This window comes from Drosophila sechellia, chromosome 3L, assembly GCF_004382195.2.
Source record: "Drosophila sechellia strain sech25 chromosome 3L, ASM438219v1, whole genome shotgun sequence".
NCBI classification, from domain to species: Eukaryota; Metazoa; Arthropoda; class Insecta; order Diptera; family Drosophilidae; genus Drosophila; species Drosophila sechellia.
The window spans coordinates 15,276,678-15,297,956 of record NC_045951.1 but is presented as its reverse complement, the minus strand read 5'-3'; the positions used below and the strand labels follow the sequence as shown (position 1 = coordinate 15,297,956).

At 38.6% G+C, this 21,279-nt stretch overlaps 13 protein-coding genes across 13 annotated transcripts; 6 read left to right on the top strand and 7 right to left on the bottom strand.

Moving 5' to 3' along the window:
* The first annotated feature begins 4,795 nt into the window (after positions 1 to 4,795).
* On the top strand, positions 4,796 to 10,395 carry LOC116801140. Its single transcript, XM_032718945.1, is given in 4 exon segments — positions 4,796 to 4,824; positions 10,039 to 10,079; positions 10,082 to 10,228; positions 10,292 to 10,395. Coding segments are annotated over 4 exon segments (297 nt in total). The 3' UTR covers positions 10,372 to 10,395.
* Positions 7,588 to 8,024, bottom strand: LOC116801139. Its single transcript, XM_032718944.1, has 3 exons — positions 8,000 to 8,024; positions 7,736 to 7,942; positions 7,588 to 7,673 (listed from the first exon to the last, which is right to left on the bottom strand). The coding sequence occupies exons 1-3, from the start codon at positions 8,022 to 8,024 to the stop codon at positions 7,612 to 7,614; spliced, it is 294 nt and encodes a 97-aa protein (XP_032574835.1). The 3' UTR covers positions 7,588 to 7,611.
* LOC6605815 lies at positions 8,209 to 8,622 on the bottom strand. Its single transcript, XM_002030594.2, has 3 exons — positions 8,592 to 8,622; positions 8,327 to 8,533; positions 8,209 to 8,270 (listed from the first exon to the last, which is right to left on the bottom strand). The coding sequence occupies exons 1-3, from the start codon at positions 8,614 to 8,616 to the stop codon at positions 8,209 to 8,211; spliced, it is 294 nt and encodes a 97-aa protein (XP_002030630.1). The 5' UTR covers positions 8,617 to 8,622.
* On the top strand, positions 8,880 to 9,251 carry LOC6605814. The gene is made up of 2 exons (XM_002030593.2): positions 8,880 to 9,117; positions 9,187 to 9,251. The coding sequence occupies exons 1-2, from the start codon at positions 8,886 to 8,888 to the stop codon at positions 9,249 to 9,251; spliced, it is 297 nt and encodes a 98-aa protein (XP_002030629.1). The 5' UTR covers positions 8,880 to 8,885.
* Positions 10,396 to 11,074: 679 nt separating the features above from the next.
* On the bottom strand, positions 11,075 to 11,602 carry LOC6605813. Its single transcript, XM_002030592.2, has 3 exons — positions 11,556 to 11,602; positions 11,288 to 11,503; positions 11,075 to 11,232 (listed from the first exon to the last, which is right to left on the bottom strand). The coding sequence occupies exons 1-3, from the start codon at positions 11,578 to 11,580 to the stop codon at positions 11,171 to 11,173; spliced, it is 303 nt and encodes a 100-aa protein (XP_002030628.1). The 5' UTR covers positions 11,581 to 11,602; the 3' UTR covers positions 11,075 to 11,170.
* Positions 11,603 to 11,868: 266 nt separating this feature from the next.
* Positions 11,869 to 12,678, top strand: LOC6605812. Its single transcript, XM_002030591.2, has 2 exons — positions 11,869 to 12,127; positions 12,520 to 12,678. The coding sequence occupies exons 1-2, from the start codon at positions 11,896 to 11,898 to the stop codon at positions 12,582 to 12,584; spliced, it is 297 nt and encodes a 98-aa protein (XP_002030627.1). The 5' UTR covers positions 11,869 to 11,895; the 3' UTR covers positions 12,585 to 12,678.
* Positions 12,679 to 13,306: 628 nt separating this feature from the next.
* On the top strand, positions 13,307 to 14,756 carry LOC6605811 (mucin-2). Its single transcript, XM_002030590.2, has 2 exons — positions 13,307 to 13,377; positions 13,431 to 14,756. The coding sequence occupies exons 1-2, from the start codon at positions 13,350 to 13,352 to the stop codon at positions 14,627 to 14,629; spliced, it is 1,227 nt and encodes a 408-aa protein (XP_002030626.2). The 5' UTR covers positions 13,307 to 13,349; the 3' UTR covers positions 14,630 to 14,756.
* Positions 14,757 to 16,027: 1,271 nt separating this feature from the next.
* Positions 16,028 to 16,599, bottom strand: LOC6605810. Its single transcript, XM_002030589.2, has 3 exons — positions 16,493 to 16,599; positions 16,227 to 16,427; positions 16,028 to 16,155 (listed from the first exon to the last, which is right to left on the bottom strand). Exons 1-3 carry the CDS (start codon positions 16,524 to 16,526, stop codon positions 16,091 to 16,093), a joined length of 300 nt encoding a protein of 99 aa, XP_002030625.1. The 5' UTR covers positions 16,527 to 16,599; the 3' UTR covers positions 16,028 to 16,090.
* Positions 16,600 to 16,838: 239 nt separating this feature from the next.
* Positions 16,839 to 17,531, top strand: LOC6605809 (salivary glue protein Sgs-3). The gene is made up of 3 exons (XM_002030588.2): positions 16,839 to 16,933; positions 16,993 to 17,202; positions 17,278 to 17,531. Exons 1-3 carry the CDS (start codon positions 16,909 to 16,911, stop codon positions 17,529 to 17,531), a joined length of 489 nt encoding a protein of 162 aa, XP_002030624.1. The 5' UTR covers positions 16,839 to 16,908.
* Positions 17,532 to 17,691: 160 nt separating this feature from the next.
* LOC116800934 lies at positions 17,692 to 18,248 on the bottom strand. Its single transcript, XM_032717652.1, has 2 exons — positions 18,128 to 18,248; positions 17,692 to 18,058 (listed from the first exon to the last, which is right to left on the bottom strand). Exons 1-2 carry the CDS (start codon positions 18,189 to 18,191, stop codon positions 17,772 to 17,774), a joined length of 351 nt encoding a protein of 116 aa, XP_032573543.1. The 5' UTR covers positions 18,192 to 18,248; the 3' UTR covers positions 17,692 to 17,771.
* Positions 18,249 to 18,563: 315 nt separating this feature from the next.
* Positions 18,564 to 19,154, bottom strand: LOC6605808. The gene is made up of 3 exons (XM_002030587.2): positions 19,061 to 19,154; positions 18,787 to 18,987; positions 18,564 to 18,728 (listed from the first exon to the last, which is right to left on the bottom strand). The coding sequence occupies exons 1-3, from the start codon at positions 19,083 to 19,085 to the stop codon at positions 18,670 to 18,672; spliced, it is 285 nt and encodes a 94-aa protein (XP_002030623.1). The 5' UTR covers positions 19,086 to 19,154; the 3' UTR covers positions 18,564 to 18,669.
* A 229-nt stretch (positions 19,155 to 19,383) lies between these two features.
* LOC6605807 lies at positions 19,384 to 19,923 on the top strand. Its single transcript, XM_002030586.2, has 3 exons — positions 19,384 to 19,478; positions 19,540 to 19,740; positions 19,804 to 19,923. The coding sequence occupies exons 1-3, from the start codon at positions 19,445 to 19,447 to the stop codon at positions 19,869 to 19,871; spliced, it is 303 nt and encodes a 100-aa protein (XP_002030622.1). The 5' UTR covers positions 19,384 to 19,444; the 3' UTR covers positions 19,872 to 19,923.
* A 9-nt stretch (positions 19,924 to 19,932) lies between these two features.
* LOC116800933 lies at positions 19,933 to 21,028 on the bottom strand. The gene is made up of 3 exons (XM_032717651.1): positions 20,433 to 21,028; positions 20,139 to 20,375; positions 19,933 to 20,072 (listed from the first exon to the last, which is right to left on the bottom strand). Exons 1-3 carry the CDS (start codon positions 20,539 to 20,541, stop codon positions 19,966 to 19,968), a joined length of 453 nt encoding a protein of 150 aa, XP_032573542.1. The 5' UTR covers positions 20,542 to 21,028; the 3' UTR covers positions 19,933 to 19,965.
* Positions 21,029 to 21,279: the final 251 nt, after the last annotated feature.

Genomic DNA, 21,279 nt, shown 5'->3' with positions numbered 1-21,279 from the left:
AACTCGGACTGGCATCTGTTTGAGTTTTCGGAGTTGTGTAACCCAATGCCAGACGGCTCTCGTAGACAAAAGCAAGCTGTTCCTGCCCCGAACAACAAACCTGATGCCGAACCTGAACATGAACCTCAATGGAAATTATAGCAAGTCTTGTCCATTTAAGAGGATTTAGGTTCGGTAGGTTCGCATTTGTATGCTAACAAGGGCGTGCGCTGAATGGTCTTTAAAGTAGGTGCCTGAAAATTGTAGAATTTCCCCATAATTAAATACGAGAGAATGCAGAACGATTCTCTGGTTGAACAACTGCCGATGACTGATCTAGTTACCTCAAGTGCCGGCTCTTAGTTTGCCCTTACACTTAGCAGCTTTAGATGGTATCTTTGAGTACGTGAATGAACCGTGAGATATGATGCAAATACAAGATACGTATCTCCACTTGAGCTGACCACACAGTCACGTTCTCAAGTCACCCTTAGATATTTAATACCTGAAAATAGTTGAGTGCTTTCATTTTAGGTATTGAGGATTAATTCGAGTTTTTGTCCAATTTAAAAAATATTATATGAATGCAAAAGTATCTATGCATGAAGCAAACCAACCATCCTAGATAATTTCGAAAAAAACTGATAGTGCATTTAGTGAGTACAGCTATACATATAGTGCATAATATTTTCAAATTGCAGTATGAATAATCGCAATCTAGCAGTTCCATCTCATATCAGCCACAATAATAACACCACTCACTTTGCCACAGTATTTCGAAAGTGCTCGTGTTCATTTGCATTCATTTTAGCATACCATAATTCGTTTGATATTCTCTGTTTTTTCGGAGGAGGTCCTTTTCCTGATTATCATGCTGGCTATCCCATCAGTGGAATGTCCTCGCACTTATTACATATGCAAATGGCAAACAGATTTATATACACCGAAACCGTTGACAGGACTCCCAGCCAACTTTCATTTGCCAACTTTCCAACTGTGGAGCCATGCATCCCCCGCTTACCATTCAAATGCAAATCCCCAAACTAATTTTTATTTCGACAAAATATTCACGGCTCGTTGCATTTTGTGGGGCCATCCTGAAATCAACCCTTTCGAGGGTTCAGATAGATGGGTTAGCCAGCTGGTCCATGGCAAATGCACAGAACACTACATAATACAATCGTAAAATTTGCCACAAAAGCCACTTGGAAATATTAAAAACAGCCGCAGGACAATGACAGTCACGCTCTCCAATAAATCGCTTACGCACAACTTTTCCCTCCGCTCCTCGAGGAGTGATGAAAAATTTTCCATTTTCATTTTCCTACATGCAATAAAATCTAATAATTTTTGGGGGTTGTGATGCCAATTTCTGGGAGGCTGTCGCCGACAAAATAGCTACAAACAATTGGCAACACTTGTGTTGTGCGGCGATTTTTTGGGGGTAGAACAACCCTCAAGTAGTGCACTTGCCACATCTCAAAAAGGGGTGTGGGTGGGGCAGCGGGCGGTGGGGGATTAGCCAAGAAAATTGGGGGAGTTATGGCAATCAAAACGAAATCATTTTTATGCGATCCCCGCTTCCCTTCCGCACGACAAGTTTTCGCTTCTCTGATATATGAGATGTAATTAAAGTCCGGACCACGAAATCAGTTTTGGTTTAGTGCAATAGTTTTGCGGTGGGTGGCTCTGAATGCGGGGGTGGTTGCCTGATGGGCGGTGGGCGTTAGTCGGTGGGTGGTGGGGCGTGTCGGTTGATTGCAAATTGGTCCGTGGCCTGTTGGTGACGTGTCTTTGATTACGCCGCAAGTCGCTGGCGCTGTCATCGTGTTCCCGGATTCTGGCTTCTGGTTTCTGGCTTCTGGCCGAGATTCCCGGACTCCTTGCTGTTTGTTTTTAATATAAATGCAAATTTCGACAACGGCATTCGCCAGGCGCCATGCTCCCTAGTACATATGTGTGTGCAAGCCTGTGCCGGAGATCTGTCATAATTAATATTTTGAAGCTTTGGCCACCGCATCGCTATGCGTGCGGATGTCTACAACTAGTTGCAGGACGCATATTAAACAGGATAGCCATCCGGCACTCTAAGAAAATCCCGCAAAGTTAATTATAATTTCGGTCAAAGATGATATTGTGCGCTTTATGACACATTTTTAACCGCGTTGAAAGGTTGAATCCCTCTCTGATATCGTACATAATAAAAAATGAAATAATCGCAAACCCAATCTAAAACAGATAAATCCACACTATATTTAAGAAACAGACCTTAATGAAAATTTCGAATTAAGTTGATAATTATAGCTGCAAATATATAATAATATAAATACTTTTCATCTTAGACAGAGTTTTATTTGTAAAATTAAAAATAAGAATTAGCTTCAATTACAATAAATCGAAAAACACATTTTTCCGAGTGAAAGCCACACAACTATGCCGCCGGCCTATGAGCAGTTTTAATGCAATCTAAAGTTTTTGACAACCCCTCACTTCAGTCCACAGAAATGAACTGTGTCCTGGGCCCGAAAGGATCACCGCCCAGTTTCCTGTCTCCAGTGACCAGTGTCCTGTGAGCGTTCTGGTCCTTTTCGAGAGCCGGGTGAGGGTTTAATTTATGACTTGCAATTAGCAGTTGGCAAATGTGTAATTTTCATAGATGCAGATCCTTTTCGGAGTTGATATATAATGATAGGACATGCCTCCACAGGATATTTCGGCTAATCGAGATTTGAATATCCAGCCATTTCGGAACAAAGGGGAGTTTAAACTTTTAAGTGGAAGAGAATTGCCCAATATTAGGTTGCCATTTAATTGTGGTAATCTGACACAGGCCAGAAAGTTTGACTTTCAGGAAATGTTGCAACCAATTTGTATCAAAATATGAATCCAAAACTGGGTCAGCTTATCACAATAAATGGAAAGTTTCTACGGAGTGCCCGAAGAACTTTAATCTGCGTCTGAACAAGTTTTTTATTACAACGATTTATGGTTGAAAATAAAATCAACAACCGACCCGCAAAACATCCAAAGCTCAGCACTCCAGATTCCTTAACAATTCAACGCACTGCAGCAGTAATTTCTCCGCTCCGGACATTCGTTCTCCGTAAGCTGCAAGGGCAAGCTCAAATATTTATAATGCTGTCCAACACTTGGTTGACCACAACTGCTGGCCTGGCCAAGAACATTGACCGCAGCCCAAAAATACACAAAAAAATAAAATAAACAAAAAACCCAGAGCGTTGGTCAATCGATGGGGAGGGCGAAGCGGTAAATTGATTTTTGTATCTCATCGAACAAGTTGAACAAGTGCAGGATCCGGGTAAAAGGAATAAACGTATCCAGAGTGCTCGCACACGCCCCGATAATTATGAAATGCGAGGCAAAGAAAATCTACAAAAAACCCAAAAATAAAGGAAACCAAATTTCTACAGAAACAAAAATCAATTTATGAGGCGAACACGCCCCAAAAACTTTGCAGCAACGACGTTTAACTGCAAAACGCCCTATTTCCAAGGCGTGTCCGAGCAACAGACATTTGAAAGGATATGTGGCGAGGCAGCCAAAGGACAATGCCTGGCCGCAACATATGCGAAAGGGATAATAATTCACTGGCCGAAAGGCGATGGGAACAATGGTCGCATAACTCAGGCGCGCCAGATGAACTAAGGACATACATATATATATATATATGTAGGTATATGTAGGGATACAACGAGCTGACCGACCGCATTATGGACTTGGGATCGCTTCTAATTTAAAGGACACGCGCACAGCGGGATGTATGCGATGTCCTTTTCGACAGCGTTTGATGTGCGGCGGCGACTAGAAATTGACGTTTAATGAGCACAATACTCGCTCCCACGCGGCACCGATGGGTGTTTTATTTGAACACTGGAAAAATAATATTGATTTGCTATGCACTAAGATATAAAAAATACTTTTATATATAATAGGATATGCTCAATATCTTATTAACTAACTAAGGAATGCGTACTCCTGCCTCATCATTGTTTTTATAGAAAATTAAGATACTGTATATCTGGATCTATCCATAGTAGTATATACTATATATTTTTTCTAGGTGCATCCTCTTACATAACTCCCGGCTAGCCAGGACCTCGTTTGTGCAACACCTTTTGTTATCGCCGAAAACACTTGTCCTGTGAACCAGGACTCCTTGCTGCCCAGTCGACTGGCAAATATCACATTGTTACCTGGGGACTGTCCCATGTTTGTTGTCTGGTGTCTGGCCGTCTGGTCGATGGGGATTTTCGATTAGCTCGCTCTTACACATATCAAAATCGGACGTTAATTGTTTTCAGGTTCGTGGCATGTCAACAGCTCCAAACACGTCGCCGGCTTCACCGAAGTTTTCTGCTCGATTTATCTGTCTAGCCGGCGAAATTTTATGGATTTGTTTTGTTTACCAGCACTGAGATTGCAACAATTACTTATGAATCATGAATCAAGTTGGCGAGACTTGGACTTAACGACTCTTTTTAAGGAGCGCTTTAATGCGATTTTTGATGTGCACATTTTCTCGAGACTAGTCTGCAATCTAAAATCAACCATTGATTTAACGAGATAGATATAAACAACACTACATTATTTTCAAATGCTACGATTTAAGAATTTTTGTCTAACTAAAAATGGAAGACTTTAGTGGACTGAATACATACCTAATACTTAAACCTTTTAAATTATATTATAAATCCTAACTACTATTTTTAGGAAGTAAATGTAAGATCGCGAGCATTTTTTAACACATAACAAATAATTTAAAAATAATTTGTATTTATGCTTGAATTTTTTTTGTATGTATCTGACTGTTTGTTTTATTTTCCTATTAGTGAGCAATTTGTACATGCCATTAAAATCACAGCTACCCACACATTCCACGCGTTTTAAGATCGCAAATCGCTTGACTTTTGCGCTTTTGTTTGCCCTGCCAATGAATTAAAATCCCCGGCACTCACGCAAACATATCGGCGAAAAACAAACAAGTGCTGAGGCGAGAGAAGGGTCCTTCAAATTGACCACACTGCGGCCAAGTACTGGTCGCATTCTGGCCCTGGAGCACCAGCTGTTGCGTAGACCCACCCACTCAAAGGCGGACCAACCATCCACCACCCACCACCTTGCAGCCACCACAAATTCCAGCCGCGGAACAACCAACTGAATTCTAATAACTTTAAACAAAAACAAACTTCCTGACCACATGCCTCATGCCCATGCACTCGCGTATTACAGAAATTACAATGAGCGAGTTTAGAGAATTCGTTTCGAAATTTCACGCCACCGTCTGTGACGAAATTTTTTCTGTTTAATAGCAAAGGACAAGTGCAGCCAGGAGCAGGATGAGTCATCCCCTTTCTCTTGCGTCCGGGGGCAACCCTCGGTGGCAAGTGGAAAAAGGTTGCAACACGAAACCTAAACCGAAAAACTCAAAAAAGCATCGCAACCCCGTAGACACAGTTGCCACTTTTAATCAGCATGAAAGTTCCCGTTCCCATTCCCGTTCCCATTCCCATTCCCAACCGGCTGTTCAGCTATTTAAGGACCCCGGAGATTCCGATTCCCCCGAATTAAAACTCAGCCGAAAATGAAAATTTCTATACTGCGTTAGTTTGCCTTTTTGTTGAAGGCGAAATAAATGAATGCATGAATTCCAAAGCAATTTTGATGTTGACATTGAGTAATGTTGGTTCCGTTCAGCCTGGCTGCTTTGCTCTGGATCTATGGATCTCTGGATTTTGGGATTTTTGAAGTCGGGTTGCTCCGGTGGGTGGTTGTTTGGTTTGGCATTTTCATATCATTTTCGAATATTACATGCGGATTAGCATTTCCTCATCGGTATTGCAACAAAACGTGTGCCCATCTATTGGGGGGTTTTTTGTGGGGTGTTTCGCAGTTATGGAATGGGGAGCGCTCCATAAAAGGGGGTGGTTCACTGCACTGGGTGGGTTTCGGTGGTTTGGCCTTTGTCTGGGGGAGTGTGCTGTCGATTACCCTCGGAAGGTGTTTTTTAGTGTTCTTAAAGGCCTTTGTTCGGAAGACATTAAAGTTGTAAGGAAGGCGTTGAGGAAGTGAAATTGACGCACGAAAAGATACGAATATTACTGAAAATGTTTGAAAAAGGGTTCTTACATCACATTTCTTTATAGCCAATCTATTTTAAATAATTAGCATAATGTTTAAGGATCTTTAAGGTAAGGATATAAGGCATCGATGTATTGTCAGATGTTCCCTGTACTACTATATTTAAATTATTATTAAATTATTTTGTGTAATATAGCTCCTTGAACCCAAAAACTCCTAAGCTATTCAAAATGAAGCTGAAGAACACCGCATTGCACTCATAGTTCGCCAAACTCAAATAGCTTTCCTCATTTTCGTACTTAAGAAAACTTGCCATAATCCCAGCATATATACCTTCAACAACTTTTGGCTTTTACAACCCGACTTTCGGACAAGTTTAAGGAATTTCCCAAATCAACAGCCTTTCAGAAACCGAACTGGCACGAGGGGGATTTTTGGGGGGCTGACGGAAAACCCGGGCGTCGAACTAACTTTTCAATTTTCTTTTCACGCTCGCATTTTACAAGCTGCTACATGATTAGGGTCAATGGTTGCAGGCTCCCTACTTCCTCGCTCCGGTGGAAAATTGTAACAAGCTGCCAAATTTCACACTCAGTTTCTGATTCTGAAATAACTCAAACGAACACCTAACGAACTAAAAGTTTGGGGAGGGGAAAACGGAGGGGGTTTGTATCTCTCAATCTTGTCATCACTGCGATTGTAATCATAATCACATTGACTGAAAATTTTATTATTAACTGAGAGTTTATTAAAATCGCATTGGGTTGCCCCTGGTCTGCTCTGATTTGTTTGCCTGGATTACTGTTTGCTTTTGGTCTTGTTTGTTATCGAGATCATGGACACATGTCGGGGATGGCTGATTACCGACGCTAGATAAATATTAAGCAACTATGTGGAGTGTTTCCTCTGCGAAGATTCGGAGAAGGATTCGGATTCGGATGACGACATCATCGTTCGCTTCCTTGCAGTAATTGACTCTCTGCCAGAGGGCACAAAACTGCTACCCCCAAAATGGTAATGAAATTTTGGGTTCGAGTGCTATCAGCATATATGTGTATGGGGGAATCCCCCAGCCAGCCAAACCCCACTCGAGTTTGTTATTGTTGTTGTTTTGGCACGTGGCACGTGCAACGTGGCCAGGAAATGCCCTGAAATTGATTTTTATTTTTATTTTAGTTGGGAGTCTTCGCTTTTTTGCTCCTGTTGCCCGGAGGTCTTGGCGTAATTATTTCTGTCCGCTGTTCCAGAATGTGATTAGATTTTCCAGTAAAAGTTTACTCAGCTTTTGTTGTCGCTCGATGATAATTAAAAATGATTAGCTCATAAATATTTCCTACTGTCGAGGGTGAGATTTATGCGAAGGTAAACAAGGAGACAGCAGTTGCCCCAAGGGCTAAACATAAATATATTCCACTCAAAAGTAATGCTCGTGGAGAATTAAGGGGAGGCAATCGAAAAGTTTGTGCTTATGCTAATAAAAATTTAAATAAGTAATGTTTTATTCTTTACGATTAACTTGTAATCCTACGATTTTTAAAGATGCATTACATCGGCAATATTATCACAATTCGCGTCCATTGCATTCATCTGGTTCACTGGAGGTTATAAATATTAAAAATTATAATTGTTTTATTAAATTACTTGCATGGATTCTTACACAAACACTTTGTGGCTTCCAATTCACAACGGGTGATAATGCTCCACTTGGATCCAATTTCCTGGCTGCAGTTTCGATTTAGCTCATTTGTCATTCTATTGAACTTTCCAATTATGGTTTCAGTTTCCTGACATTTAAGCAGCAAATCATTGCATTTGAATAAATCCCCAAAATAGTTGCCTTCACTTGCAATAAAAACACTGATAACTTTGAACGCATTATAAGCATATAATAATATTAAAGCCATATAGTAAAGAGGCTTACCTAGCAGCACCGATATGATTGACATCTTTAAATTAACTTAATATGATTTCCCATTTTAACTGCTTTTATAGAGTTGGATCCTAAAATTACTTTACTTGCCTTTATTAAATTTTGATAAAACAATATGTTTATTGCCAGACTGTTATTGCTTAAGCTTTTGTTAATATCCTCTGTTGCTGAACAAAAGAAAATTTCTTATAAAGACTTGATTACAATTCCAAGACATCTGCAATATTGTTGCAGGACATATCATCACAGCGTCGAAGAATCACTAAAATATAAGATCAGTGAGCGCCTAATATGACTTAAATTGAAAATGTGACTCACGAAGACAGGTGGCTTTTTCCATTTCACATCGAGATACACTGTTCCACCTTCCTCTGCGCTCCCGACGACAATGACGATTAAATGAATCTATAGTCTCATCGAATCGTCCAATTCTGGGTGTAAATCTTTGGCAATCGTTATAGATATTCTCACAGTACTCTCGACTCCATTGAGCTTCAATGTGGCTCAATAGCAGGAAACAAAGAACTACAAAAAAATTGGTTGTTAGAAAGATATACAATCGTTGACAAGATAAAACTCTTACCCAACAGCAAGAATATTTTCCACATTTTTAAGCTTTCCAAACTGATGTGTAACACTATCTCCGCGGTTGTATTTATATGGGCAATCGGATCAAGATTCCTTACCATGATAAAAGGAGGAACACCTTTCCACAGTTCCATTTTATTCAGGTGGTTCTTTTTTTGTACCTGCGAATCGATGTCAGTAGGGCTTTCCTTGCTCTAATTTGAATTTCAATATTTTACAAGTGTTTTTTCTCTGTTCGCCCGTGTATAAAACGAGTTATCTCAGTTTCCAGCTATCAGTTGTAATAAAAATGCGGTATCTGTGCGTTTTTTCCTTAACACTTATCCTTTGCTGCCTTTCAATAAAGGCTCAGAGTTTAAATTGCACGAGGCTTCGCGAAAATTGTCGTCCTTGTACCCGCCGCTTGGTGGATCCTATTAACAACCTGGAATTCATTAATAGCGATTGTAGAGAAAAACTAAGAGGACGTTGGATTTGGAGGGATGTAAGGCGTTGTGATATGCAAATTGTTGCGTGCGAAAGTAAGTAAAATATATAAGTATTTAAAAAGTATTATATATAGAAATCGGAGAATATTTTATAAATTGCAGATCACGAAACCCGACTGGATTGCGAGAATGTGGCTAGAATAACAGGCATGAGACGGATTCGTTGATTTTTCATAACTCTTAAGAGAAATTTAAAATTATTTGTCTTTTTAAACAATATTTTTTATCATAAATAAAGAAATATGTTTGTACAAGCAATTTAAGTACTTTTGGTTAACTAATTTCCCGCAAGTCCATAGTTTGGGAAAATCGATTTCCAAAATCAAGCTAAAAAACGACCTATGCCCATGTTTTTAAATTAATATTGTTATCTAACAGCTATGTATCCTATGTGACCAAAAGGATAACATATATTTTAAGGATTAAGGACACTATTAGAATATTTTTAATATTTTAACACATTTATTGAATTACAAAATATAGTAAAGTTTTGCATAAAGAACAACCCACTTGATTGCAATATCTAATGAGAGCCAAAACTTAAAATATTACATTTAAATAAAAATTAAGAATACAAAATGGAATCTTGTTAAATATCATTTCTCGCTTTTAGTTTATTTTGCGTGTTTTAAAATTATTACCACTTTAAAAATAGCTATTGGTCCAGTGACTACACTGGAACGTGTCCCGCCGTATTTATACCCATAACTATACACTTAAAGCTGTCATTTGCAATTGTCCAAAAATCTCTATAGAATTAATTAAAAACCCAACTGCATTTAACACAGGTATTGGGAATACCTATTTAATGAATAATAATTTCTTTATGTTCAATAAATTGGGGACACTTAAGACCTCGCTTCCTTGTTGGCCATCATATATAAGGCCCCATTCTGAATACAGTTTCATCAGAGTGTGCATCACCACAAAGTGATTTGAAGATGAAGTTGACACTCTGCGTTCTGTGATAGTCCATGGCCAATCGAACGACTGCAAGGAGATATTTGCTCGAAATGCATCCAAAGACTTAATGATCCCTATAACAAGGCGGACTTCATAAATAAAGAATGCAGAAGAAAGGTTCGCGGCAGCTATGTATGGAAGGACCAGAATCTTTGCGAACTTCAAGCGATAGCTTGTTCGGGTAAACCGATATCTTTTCGTTAACTTTATACAGTTTAATCAATGTTTAATTGGTTATTTTCAGTTCCGAAACGAGCAATGCTTTGTGTTGTCATCGCCGAAGTTGCCAAAATGCCCAAAGTTACTCCAAGACCTCCAGGATAATAAATGTAGCATATGGCCGAAGCATATGACTGGATAATAATTGTTTCTCATATTCTTGAAACAAATATGTTTAAATACAATAAAATGCATTTATCAAAAATTCTGTTTGCTTATATAGATTTACTACCATTACCAACGCTAAATCTAACAAATTTCAAAACAGCTAGCGAAGGATTATATAAAGTAAACTAATTTGCAGGCATAATTACTGCAAATGTATGCTTATTTACGTTATAGAAAAATATTTATTTATTTTATTTTTTAAGTCAAAGTTCCGTTAAAGTTAAAATTAAAATCAATACGAGCTTATTAAATGTAAACACAATATTATGGATCTCCAATTCTGGTCAGATATTTATAGCACATCTAGAAATAAGTACATGAGTAACAGCTGTGGAACTGCCTTAAAAATCGTTACCATATAGATATCGGTATTTTGAGCAGATAATTTTCCTTTTCCTGTTCAAATAAAATCGGATTATTTTAAGTCCTATATAGTTTGAGATTCGCTTCGTTGTTGCACATCCTATTTGATTAAGATTAAGTTATAGAAATACTCAGTACACGGTGTTAGGAAAACAAAAAGCTTATATATTATAATTTTCTATGCTGTAAATGTCCAATGCCTGTTAGTTTTTGTGGCATTTGCTTAAATAAATATAAATAAACTATAAGCAGAAGCCAATTATTTCAAGAACGGAAATTAAAATCACTTTATTTTCTCTCATTGAAAACCTTTCTGTTATTTCGGCTGACAACGCATTTATTAAACCTCACAACAGTAAAATAATGCAATTTATTAGGACGTCAGGGCAAGGAAAACATTTTTGCAGGATAAATTATCGCAGCGAACCATAGTTACTAAGAAGGAAAAATCTTAATAAAATTCCTATAAAATAAATAATAATTTGCTTACATATGCACGAGGCTTTGACCAGCTGACAACGGGATACGTTCATCCAGTGTCCACGGAAAACATTCTGAAAGCAATATAAATTGAATAGATCCACGGTATCATCTCTTCGTCCCACATAGGGCTCTTCACGAAGACAGTCGGCGAATAAACGATCGCAAAATTGGCGACTTGAAGCATCCTGAGCTAGGACCTGGGATATTAATATGCAGCAGAAAGCTAAAGGATTGGAATTATAAAACAAAGTTTTATTATCTATAAGGTTGCTTACCCATCAACAGCAGAAGTTTTGACATTGCAGAAGTTTTTAAGGTGAACTTGTTAACTACTCTGACTATATCGTAATATATCGCCCTGTATTTATACCGTAAACATTGATCAAGGAAGAATACGTTTACAATTGTAACAGGTGTAAAAGGGCTTTATCTTCTTTACAATTTTATATGAACAATCCAAATTCAATAGGTCCGACTAGAGTAGCGTCCGTAAAATAGATGTGGTCCTATTTGGAAGATAAGACTTCCTTGTTTCCAAATTATATAAAAGCTGATATTTTTTAATGTAAGCTAAAAGGAAATCTCCAGTTGATTTACTTGCACGCAGACTTAAAAATGCAATCGACAAGTATTATCTGCGTCATCTTGATCCTGGGCTGTGTACTCATTAATGGACAAAGTCCTGACTGCCGTAAGTTAAGGGACACTTGCAATCCTTGCATCCGCAGACTCAATAATTACATCAATAATGCGGATTTCCTGAACAACGGATGCCGTGAGAAAGTCCGTGGTAGATACATCTGGAAGAATCAGACTATCTGCAATCTTCAAGTGATCGCTTGCGGAGGTAAGTTAATGTAACCACTAGTTCTAAAAGCCAAACCAAAAAACTTCTGGAAAACCTTTCAAAAGTGAAACAAAAAATTTAGATTTCCTTAAATTTGGAATATACCAAATAATTTATAAATGAGTCTTGCCTTCCAGAAATGTAATTTATGTTACTAACACTGTCACTTAGCTTTTAAAGCCTTTGGTATGGATCCTTAGATTTTAATTTAAAATTGTAAATATATCTTCTGGACTAAGACTATCGTAAATTGAAATTATACCCAAATTAATTAAATTTTGAGAATAGGAGAAAAAATGTCACTTATTTATTTTCCTTTACAAATCTATTTGTTTCGGACATCAATTTATAAAAGTGCATGATAATGTTATTGACTTTTCCCGCATTTCCAGCTCACAAGAGGAAACTGAATTGCTTGGTAATAGCAGAGCTTGCTGGGATGCCAAGGCGAACTTAGAAGAATTCCCAACAGCATTGTGATTAATTACCACATGGGAGCGCAGCTAAAATATTAAAGTGATTTTGTCCAAATAAATGCATATGTGAAGAGATTTGACTTGGTTACTCTAGCTTGTCTGTGCGGCCAATAAAGCGATATGTTCTTGTCGTAGTCGCGGTCTTGGCCTTCAATTTTTTCTGGGCCCTTTCAGCTCTAGCCCTTCCAGGAATCAACAGTCGCCCGACCACGAGAGCATCTTCCACGTACGGGGCATTATCGTAAAGACGGGTCCAGACCAGCATCGCGATGAGTTGAGCCAGGCACGCACATCGTGCACATCGTCATGCTTGTCTTACACTTGATGCATCCTCGTCATCTCGTCTGGCAGTTCTTCAAAACTCCTCACTCCCCTCCATCTTTTTCCAAAGCATAATTTTTCAAACGAAATGTTTTTGATTTTCTTGATGCCATAAAAAATGGTAGTTTATTATTTGGCTGTCTGAGATTGCAGCCAATGCTTTTGGTCCAAACGCTAGACCTCCCCCGTTCATCTGAAGATCTGAACTTGAGGGAAATTTTCCACGCTACATGTGCAAACAGAGTGGCGCTTATTAATACATGTCCCAAAATTTGCAGTCGCCCGAGTTCATGTCTATAATTACATTCTTTCTACAGTTATTGACACAATTGGCAAGTCAACTGGCGCATTCTAAATGGTATATAAGTTCTTTGTGGAGATAAGGATGAACACAGTTTCCGACAACTTCCTAAAGGGGTTTCACCATGAAACTAACCGTGGTCTGCTTAGTGGGTAAGTTGAATTACTAAAATGGATAATTCATTTAGCTAACATCATCTTCTTAGTGAGCTTCTTTCTGCTGTACTATGCAGAGCAGAGTGAAGCCTGCCTGGAGGTAATTGAGAAGGCATTGGGTCTCCAACCGTGCAATGAAGGTGGTCGCAAGGAACACAAGGAGACGCATAGGGGTGGACCAGGACCTGTGAGATCTACTGGGAGGCGCAGGAGAATCCCTAGGAGACGTGAGACACCAAGACCAAAACATCCAAATATCAGAAAACGGAAGCATCACAGAAACACAAGGAAGCCTAGAACACACGTTCCTTGTACAGATAGCACAACTCAAAAGACCAATCCGACTTGTACTTGTACAGAAAGCACTACCACTACTCCATGGACGGATCCACCGGTTACAGATATTTCTACTCAAAAACCCAATCCTCCCTGCACTTGTACAGATAGCACTACTAAAACGACCAATCCTCCATGCACTTGTACAGATAGCACTACTAAAAAGACCAATCCGACTTGTACTTGTACAGAAAGCACTACCACTACTCCATGGACGGATCCACCGGTTACAGATATTTCTACTCAAAAACCCAATCCTCCCTGCACTTGTACAGATAGCACTACTAAAACGACCAATCCTCCATGCACTTGTACAGATAGCACTACTAAAAAGACCAATCCGACTTGTACTTGTACAGAAAGCACTACCACTACTCCATGGACGGATCCACCGGTTACAGATATTTCTACTCAAAAACCCAATCCTCCATGCACTTGTACAGATAGCACAACTCAAAAGAACACCCTTCCACCCAATCCACCAAGCACTGAAAACACCGAACCACCATGCGGTTGTAGTAGCTCTCACCCGTCTGGATGGAATCCTGGCGGTCCTATAATACCAAGCGGTTCAACGACTACCAAGAAACCAGACGAATGCTCGAGAAAACCGTCAGGTTGGAATCCCGGCGGTCCGATTTGGTCAATACCAACACCATCTCGAACGCCCTGCGGCTGTGTCTCGTGGAATCCACCAGGTTGGAATCCTGGCGGTCCTTGTTTTTCCCCATTTCCCGGACCTTCCGGACCAGGACCTGTCATTCCCAACAATGCAGAATGCGGATTCGATCCACAATGCCCACAAGGCTGGAATCCCGATAGTCCTCTAATACCCGATCCCGAAATTCCCGGGAACTTTGGACCCGGACCTGTCATTCCCCTAAGTGGAGAAAAAGGATGTGGCTGCCCGTGATGTCCCCCATTTGATGTCCACCAAAAGCGGAACTTAGGTAATAGCTTCGTAATACCGTGGATCGAATACCATTACTGATAGAAGAATGCATCCAATAAAAACCATGTTGATTGAACAAGAAAGCTGACCTAATTGTTGTTCATTGAATATTGTTTTACAATCAGACATTGCGGCAGCCGTCGGAATATGGCAGTACAGGTCAGCGGGTCCAGTCGGAACAGCTCGTCGGGACACTTTGGTGGGACTGGTTGCAGGACTGATCGACGAAAGACGTTGGCGGGAAAGGTCGGTGTTCAAATTAAAACTGAATATGGTAATTCTTTGCGCTTTTGGGATATCAAATATACCCGTTACAAAGTTAGGGCATGGATGGTGATGATTTTCCAACTGCTTATATAATATTTGAAAATTGAACATTTGGCGATGCACTTGAAAAATGCTTAGACCAGGCCATCATGATGATGAAGTTTATAAAACTCTTGACCACAGTTGCCGCACCCATCGCTTCGCCACTCCCCTGCCGTTTTGAAAAGTCTTTCCTTTTCGTTGCCTTCCACTTTGAACATGTCTGGCCAGCTGACGTCGGAAAAAGTGGTTAGAGAAGGGGTCCGAATGGAGCGGGTTTGGGGATTTAGAGATGGGAATGGGGTATATGGAATGCATTGCACTTGACTTTAGCGCCACTTGTAAGTGTAAATTTTATTTGAGCCAGCGAAGTAGGTACACATGTAGACACTCACATTCAACAGCCATGCCCTTTGTCAAGAGAGCTTCACATCCAAAGTGCCTGGCCAGCGATATTGGCGTTCGCACTCGTACTTGGTCTGGGACTTGGAAACATTTTCGACTTGGTCTTGGATTCGGCTGTGGAGCAGTGGTTTCAGTTCCGTAGCCGTTTTTTTTGGACCGGAGTTTGGCGTCGTGTCGTTGACAGCTAAGTGGTGATAATCGCTTTGGAATTGAATCTGAGCGAGTACATTTACAGGCAGACGAAGTTAAAATTCAAAAATGCAACAGACTTAAAGATGCAAGAGTTTTGGTCAATGGCCACCGGACAAAAGGCGTCACTTGCTTTGCTTTGGTCTGTCTCAATTTTTGGGTAGGCATTTGGACTTTTGTGTTTTGGGTTGCGGCTTTACTAGCTACTATGGTTTCTTTGGCTGGTTACAGTAGCTTTAATTTGGTGAACTGGATTTGCGGCATCACGAAGCGAATGGGCTAAATAAATTAAATAAATGTTTAAAGTCATAAAATCATGACTTGAGATCGTAAAAGGAATTAAGGTGGTGAAAAGCACTTGCTTGTGATAAATATAAGAAGTAAGTCCAAGTGTCCATTTCAAATCCTAGCAAACGAGTTGAGTTTCTTCTTGGCTAAATTCTTGATAATATATTCGAGTTGTTATTTCAATGCTCTCTGGTGTTTTTATTATTAATCAATTAACAAGCATTTTTATCATTATTAATTAATACGATCCATGCCAGCGAGTTCAGCAATATCATTACAGTTCATGCGTCGATTAGCACCTGATGGCAAATGAGATGGTAAGTAAATAAATACAAGTATATAGTAATGCATTCTTCTATATACAACTTACCCAAGCAGTTAAGCCTGGTGAGCTCACAACGTCCTACATTCCTCCAACGCCAATTGTTCCGAGTCTTAGTCCTGCACTCTTTATTGAGAACGGGCAGGTTACGATCAGGTGCATTATTCAATGTTTCCACGCAGACTTCACATCTGCGGGTCAACTCGTCGCAGTTCCGATTTTGTCCAGCCACCAAGACCAAGAGCAGGACTTTCAGCCAGAATTTAAGCTAATTATTATGGAACACTGCTAGATAGTTAAAAGTCCTAGCTTACCAGAAAATACGGTTACAACAGCTTTAATATGCATAATTTTAGTTTTAAATTTTTTGGCTGTTGTCTGGAACTTATCAGTTATGTAACTACCGAAGACTTTGACAGAACCTGACTTTATATAAACACCATAACCTATGCGTAAGCAGCTGTTTCACGACAAAAGGTATAAGTTAAAAATATGGAACAAAAGATTTACAAAATTGTCATAAACCCTATTCAAACCCTTAATAAAAACTGGACCATCTTTTGAGCGTATTGAAGGGCATTAAGACAATAACTTCCTGGTTTAAATAAAGGGCTTAATGCATAAAAGCCACGAGGTTCTTAATCCGAAGGCTGTCAAGCACTTTATAAAAGCCCAAGACCGAAGCACACTTATCACTGAAGTCAAACAAGTTGTCAGTAGCAGTACCAACATGTCGAAAATTACTCTCCTTTTTGGTAAGGATATAGACCGCTATACCATAAATGATTATTAACCCTTATGATAACCATTTTAGCTATTCTTTGCCTTTGCGTGGCTGTTCAGGCTCAAAATCGTGAACAAGAAATTTGCCGTAAAGAAAACGAAACTTGCCGACGAAATGAACGGAGATTGGGAGTTCAAAATGATGTTTCGAACACATTTAATAATCACTGCAGCCGCCAGCCAGGCATTCGAAACTGGCGAAATGTCTCTCGTTGCGAATTGTCTCTGGCTACTTGTCGATGTAAGTATCTGATTTGAAATAACCGTATTTCATATAAAAATATAATATTATATTATCTAACTATCGATTTAACAGTGACACTCGAGCGTTGTGCTGTTATAAACTGCAGAAATGTGAGAAACAGCATTGATGGCGGGTCCGGTCGCCCTCCCACTTCAAGGACGACAACCCCGCGAATTCCTGACACACGACGACCTCGAACTACTCGTAGGACACCAACTACTCGTCGTGGTCAAACTACTAGATCTTCTCGTAGAACTACACGTGGTCGTGGTCCAACTACCAGATCTTCTCGTAGAACTACGACTCGTCGACCTACTGAAGAATAACTCGTACAACCAAATCGTTCAGAATAATATCCTGGAAAATGTATACTGCTCAAAAATAATAAAAAACTTTAATGCTCTCAAAAATATTACCCTCTATTATAATAATAACAGGTTCTGCCTAAAAAACAAAATATATTTAATCGAACATCTTTTAAAGTATTTAAAATGTTGACATATAAATAATTAACATCTGTTTATTTCATATATCATTACTTAATTAATATCTTAAAGCATTGCAACTTATGAGTTATTATCAATTTTATTAAATTCATCAGGGGATTCTTGTGTACCTTCTATGCTCAATTTTGTAACCGCTGCGCTATTCTCTTCTAACTTTTTTGCGGCAGTATCCAATTTCGATGTGGCGTTTTTGTTTTGAGGTATTTTCACTCCAATAATGCTCATTATATTCCTCGAACTTTTCCGGCAGTCTTCGTTCTTCAACGAATAAAAGATTATTCCGGCTAAAAAAACTCCAATTATAATGCCAAGAAAAAGACAACCCATAGACTTTCTTACAGGTAGTCCTTTGAATAAAAAATTTATTAATTTCAACGAAAAATAATTTAATAATATTATTTATAATAAACACTCACCTTCATTTAGGAAAGGTCTACTAGCCAGTTTCCTATTTAATTTTGATGAGCTTATTGGGTTCATTTTTGGACGAGTTCTCTTTGTCGAATAAATTCAAAACGTGTTGTGCTCATTCTTTTCTTTTAAATATTTTACGACTCTGAAACACTTGATTAAACATACAGTTTAAATGCATAAAAATTGAGCAGACAGAATTGCGCACGAGGTAATTTAACACGTTTCGTCTTAATAATAAAAATCTTTTCGAATACTCAATTTTGAGCGGTAATCGAATATTTAGTCGTATTGACTGGCTAGTTGCACTAAGTGAAATCTAATATCGCTGTGCCTTCCATATTCAGATAATAATTGCGAAAATCAATTTGACATATCTATTATGTATTGATTGTTTGTATGAGCAGGTTTTATTTATTTCCCGATAAAATTCTAAGCATATAAATTGAGAGCATCGATGTATTTATTTCATTGCAGTAAAAAATGTTTTTCTTTTTTATATGTATGTATGTCGATTACATTTTTCGATTCTGATCTCGGTATTTTATTAGGCAAGTGCTCGCCGGACATTCTCGCAGGACAATGTGTCACATCGCTCAAGGGTCACTGCACAAAGATAACATATGTATAAAATATATAAAAAAAAGTGTTTATATATACTTACATATGCAATTGGCTTTTGCGAGTTCGCATCGGGAAATTTCGCGCCAATTTCTATGGGTTCGCCGACAGTTCTCATTGAAAATATTCGATATATCGTTGTTTCTGCCATTTCTCGCGACCCTTGACTCACATCTGTCGACAATTCGTCTACAAATATGTCTATCGCTTTGGGCCTGAACGATAACGAAAAGGCAAATAAAAGCTAAATAAAAGAATAAAATATATATTTAATAATAAAGTATTTGGACTCATAAATTCCATTTGCAGATCCTTACCAATAAGCAGAGTAATCTTGGACATCGTGAATTTCGTACTGTGTTGCTTGAGCTAAAACTTGGGCTTTTATAAAGTGTAGCCCGCTTAAAGAAAAATACCCGGCTTTTAATTTTTAATTTACTTTTTTACTGCCATCCAGGAAGCAAAATAAAAGGCTTATTCAACTTAACAAAAAATTGTCCTACTTTGAATACATTTCCTAAAACTTTTCCACCCCTTACTAAAGGCTTTTATTTCTGATTTAAATACTTGCCATATTTCGTAAAACATCTGTCATTTCTGAGATATATTGTTTATCGTATTTATATAAAGTCAAGTTGGATCGGAAACTTCTGTAGTGTGCCAACTGATAAGTTACCAACGTGAGAGTTTAAGCTACAATAATGCGCCTGAAAACAATTTTAACCGTCTTTTTTGGTAAGTTTAAGCTAGAAATAATTATGACATAATATTCAGGACTTAAACATCTGGTTCTTAGTCATATCGTTGACTCTGGTTGCTGGTCAAGATCGGGACTGTGACGAATTGGCAAGGAAATGTGAATCCTGTGTGAGGCGTCTAAATAGTTCAATCGATCGCGATTTACCCCTGTTCAATAAGGAGTGCAGACAAAGGACCGAATTATCTTGGCACTGGAGGAACGTCGGACGCTGTGAGCTCTCCAAGCTAAACTGCTTGGGTAAGTTTATCTAAATACTGATATTTATACTTATATCTTTAATAAACCTTTTTTATGCTATAGGTTGGCAGTCACCCATGAACTGTGAAGACATTGCAATGAGGGCTGGTATGGAACGCAGGCGTAATTAATGAGCATCCACTATTGCATAAATGAAATGATTAAAAAAAACTTAAAGAGAAAGCATCGAAGTAAAAAACTAAGTTATTTTATTTGCCATACAATTCAAATTTCTTCGCGCCACTTATGCATCGCATATCGCACTATCCGATCTTCAATTTCATGTTCAACGTGTGGATCATGCTGACCGTAATCTGTATCTTGCTGATTTTCTGGATTGTTTGACAAACGTAGAACATATAAATTTCGCTGGACTTTTGTTTTATCATTCATACTACCTTCATAATTATCCATTCCAGTGGTATAATGATCATCGTACGATTCGGCATAATTATCAGTTGATATATCTACTTGATGGTCTGGGTGGTCAGTACTGTCATGGTTTTCGTTGTGATAATCATACGACATGGTCATCTCATTATCACTACTTGCCACATCCTCATCTGGCCGTGTTAGGTGATCATCTAAGGGCTCTTCTGGATCAACATATTCTGCATATTCTGGTTGTCCAAAGTCTATGCATTACAATTGTTAAGCACCCAAAATAATTTACAAATATTCAATTGACTTACCCACTAGCAGTAGAACGCAAAATAAATTAAAATGTATAATAAATGGCATGTTCCTCTTGTGTCTCAGATACTGATAATACTGATGGATGGCAGTAAAAATACATTGCATTTGCAATTTCAAGCTTTTAATATTTAAACAGCATGTTCCTTATTAAGTATTCACATGTATGGTGTTGACCTGGATCTGTTTGCTTACCGAAAATTATATTTAGGGTATCAAAGCTTTTAATACCTTATGAAGTTGTCAATAACTTAAAAAAATACAATATTTGTATTTATTCGGCTGGTCAACAAAACCTAAAAGGGTCATTACCCCATCCTATTTTGGCGAAATTGAAATACCTAGGTTAGTAGACCGTAGAAGCTCTTCAAAGAATTTCAGAAAGCTTCCGGACGTTCTCCAACAAATAAACTTCACCACGGGACCAGGGAGAATTCACCACGACCGATCAGCTAAACCTCTCACTGGTAAACAAAACTCGGCCAGAACCTGCGAGAGGAAGAGGCCAAAACAGGCCTGTCTGGCTCAAAAAATAAAAATAAAAATAATTAAACAAAATCTGGCGGGTAGGCGTTAATACGCGTACAATATTGTTTAAACAAGAGACGAGATTCTGTCGCTGTCACTGTCACTCGATCTATCTGCTTAAATACATAATGTGATAACGAAGATTGCGGGTATGGGCATTAAACAATCTTTCCAAACTGCGGTTCAGTCGTCAACTGTTGTCGCTGTTTTTCACACACAAAATACGAAATACGAAATACGAAATACGAAATCCGACATCCAAAATCCGAAAACGAAACCAAAGGAATAAAATAAATAATATATGCTCAGAATAAACGT

Excerpts from the sequence above, each read along its gene's own strand:
- LOC116801139 (XM_032718944.1), bottom strand. The coding sequence starts at position 8,024 with ATGTCAATCATATCGGTGCTGCTAG. Across the intron at positions 7,943-7,999 it reads AATCATATCGGTGCTGCTAG|TTATCAGTGTTTTTATTGCA; the intron begins GTAAGCCTCTTT and ends ATGCGTTCAAAG. Across the intron at positions 7,674-7,735 it reads GGAAGCCACAAAGTGTTTGT|TGAACCAGATGAATGCAATG; the intron begins GTAAGAATCCAT and ends TATAACCTCCAG.
- LOC6605815 (XM_002030594.2), bottom strand. The coding sequence starts at position 8,616 with ATGTGGAAAATATTCTTGCTGTTGG. Across the intron at positions 8,534-8,591 it reads GAAAATATTCTTGCTGTTGG|TTCTTTGTTTCCTGCTATTG; the intron begins GTAAGAGTTTTA and ends ATTTTTTTGTAG. Across the intron at positions 8,271-8,326 it reads GGAAAAAGCCACCTGTCTTC|TGATTCTTCGACGCTGTGAT; the intron begins GTGAGTCACATT and ends CTTATATTTTAG.
- LOC6605814 (XM_002030593.2), top strand. The coding sequence starts at position 8,886 with ATGCGGTATCTGTGCGTTTTTTCCTTAACACTTATCCTTTGCTGCCTT. Across the intron at positions 9,118-9,186 it reads GCAAATTGTTGCGTGCGAAA|ATCACGAAACCCGACTGGAT; the intron begins GTAAGTAAAATA and ends TATAAATTGCAG.
- LOC6605813 (XM_002030592.2), bottom strand. The coding sequence starts at position 11,580 with ATGTCAAAACTTCTGCTGTTGATGG. Across the intron at positions 11,504-11,555 it reads AAAACTTCTGCTGTTGATGG|CTTTCTGCTGCATATTAATA; the intron begins GTAAGCAACCTT and ends CCAATCCTTTAG. Across the intron at positions 11,233-11,287 it reads GGTCAAAGCCTCGTGCATAT|TAACTATGGTTCGCTGCGAT; the intron begins GTAAGCAAATTA and ends TTTCCTTCTTAG.
- LOC6605812 (XM_002030591.2), top strand. The coding sequence starts at position 11,896 with ATGCAATCGACAAGTATTATCTGCGTCATCTTGATCCTGGGCTGTGTA. Across the intron at positions 12,128-12,519 it reads TCAAGTGATCGCTTGCGGAG|CTCACAAGAGGAAACTGAAT; the intron begins GTAAGTTAATGT and ends CCGCATTTCCAG.
- LOC6605811 (XM_002030590.2), top strand. The coding sequence starts at position 13,350 with ATGAAACTAACCGTGGTCTGCTTAGTGG. Across the intron at positions 13,378-13,430 it reads AACCGTGGTCTGCTTAGTGG|TGAGCTTCTTTCTGCTGTAC; the intron begins GTAAGTTGAATT and ends TCATCTTCTTAG.
- LOC6605810 (XM_002030589.2), bottom strand. The coding sequence starts at position 16,526 with ATGCATATTAAAGCTGTTGTAACCGTATTTTCTG. Across the intron at positions 16,428-16,492 it reads TGTTGTAACCGTATTTTCTG|TCCTGCTCTTGGTCTTGGTG; the intron begins GTAAGCTAGGAC and ends TCTGGCTGAAAG. Across the intron at positions 16,156-16,226 it reads CACCAGGCTTAACTGCTTGG|GTGCTAATCGACGCATGAAC; the intron begins GTAAGTTGTATA and ends ATTTGCCATCAG.
- LOC6605809 (XM_002030588.2), top strand. The coding sequence starts at position 16,909 with ATGTCGAAAATTACTCTCCTTTTTG. Across the intron at positions 16,934-16,992 it reads GAAAATTACTCTCCTTTTTG|CTATTCTTTGCCTTTGCGTG; the intron begins GTAAGGATATAG and ends TAACCATTTTAG. Across the intron at positions 17,203-17,277 it reads GTCTCTGGCTACTTGTCGAT|TGACACTCGAGCGTTGTGCT; the intron begins GTAAGTATCTGA and ends TCGATTTAACAG.
- LOC116800934 (XM_032717652.1), bottom strand. The coding sequence starts at position 18,191 with ATGAACCCAATAAGCTCATCAAAATTAAATAGGAAACTGGCTAGTAGA. Across the intron at positions 18,059-18,127 it reads TAGACCTTTCCTAAATGAAG|GACTACCTGTAAGAAAGTCT; the intron begins GTGAGTGTTTAT and ends TTTTATTCAAAG.
- LOC6605808 (XM_002030587.2), bottom strand. The coding sequence starts at position 19,085 with ATGTCCAAGATTACTCTGCTTATTG. Across the intron at positions 18,988-19,060 it reads CAAGATTACTCTGCTTATTG|CTTTTATTTGCCTTTTCGTT; the intron begins GTAAGGATCTGC and ends TCTTTTATTTAG. Across the intron at positions 18,729-18,786 it reads CGCAAAAGCCAATTGCATAT|TGACCCTTGAGCGATGTGAC; the intron begins GTAAGTATATAT and ends ATCTTTGTGCAG.
- LOC6605807 (XM_002030586.2), top strand. The coding sequence starts at position 19,445 with ATGCGCCTGAAAACAATTTTAACCGTCTTTTTTG. Across the intron at positions 19,479-19,539 it reads AATTTTAACCGTCTTTTTTG|TCATATCGTTGACTCTGGTT; the intron begins GTAAGTTTAAGC and ends TCTGGTTCTTAG. Across the intron at positions 19,741-19,803 it reads CTCCAAGCTAAACTGCTTGG|GTTGGCAGTCACCCATGAAC; the intron begins GTAAGTTTATCT and ends TTTATGCTATAG.
- LOC116800933 (XM_032717651.1), bottom strand. The coding sequence starts at position 20,541 with ATGCAATGTATTTTTACTGCCATCCATCAGTATTATCAGTATCTGAGA. Across the intron at positions 20,376-20,432 it reads TTGCGTTCTACTGCTAGTGG|ACTTTGGACAACCAGAATAT; the intron begins GTAAGTCAATTG and ends TGTAATGCATAG. Across the intron at positions 20,073-20,138 it reads TGGAATGGATAATTATGAAG|AAAATCAGCAAGATACAGAT; the intron begins GTAGTATGAATG and ends CAAACAATCCAG.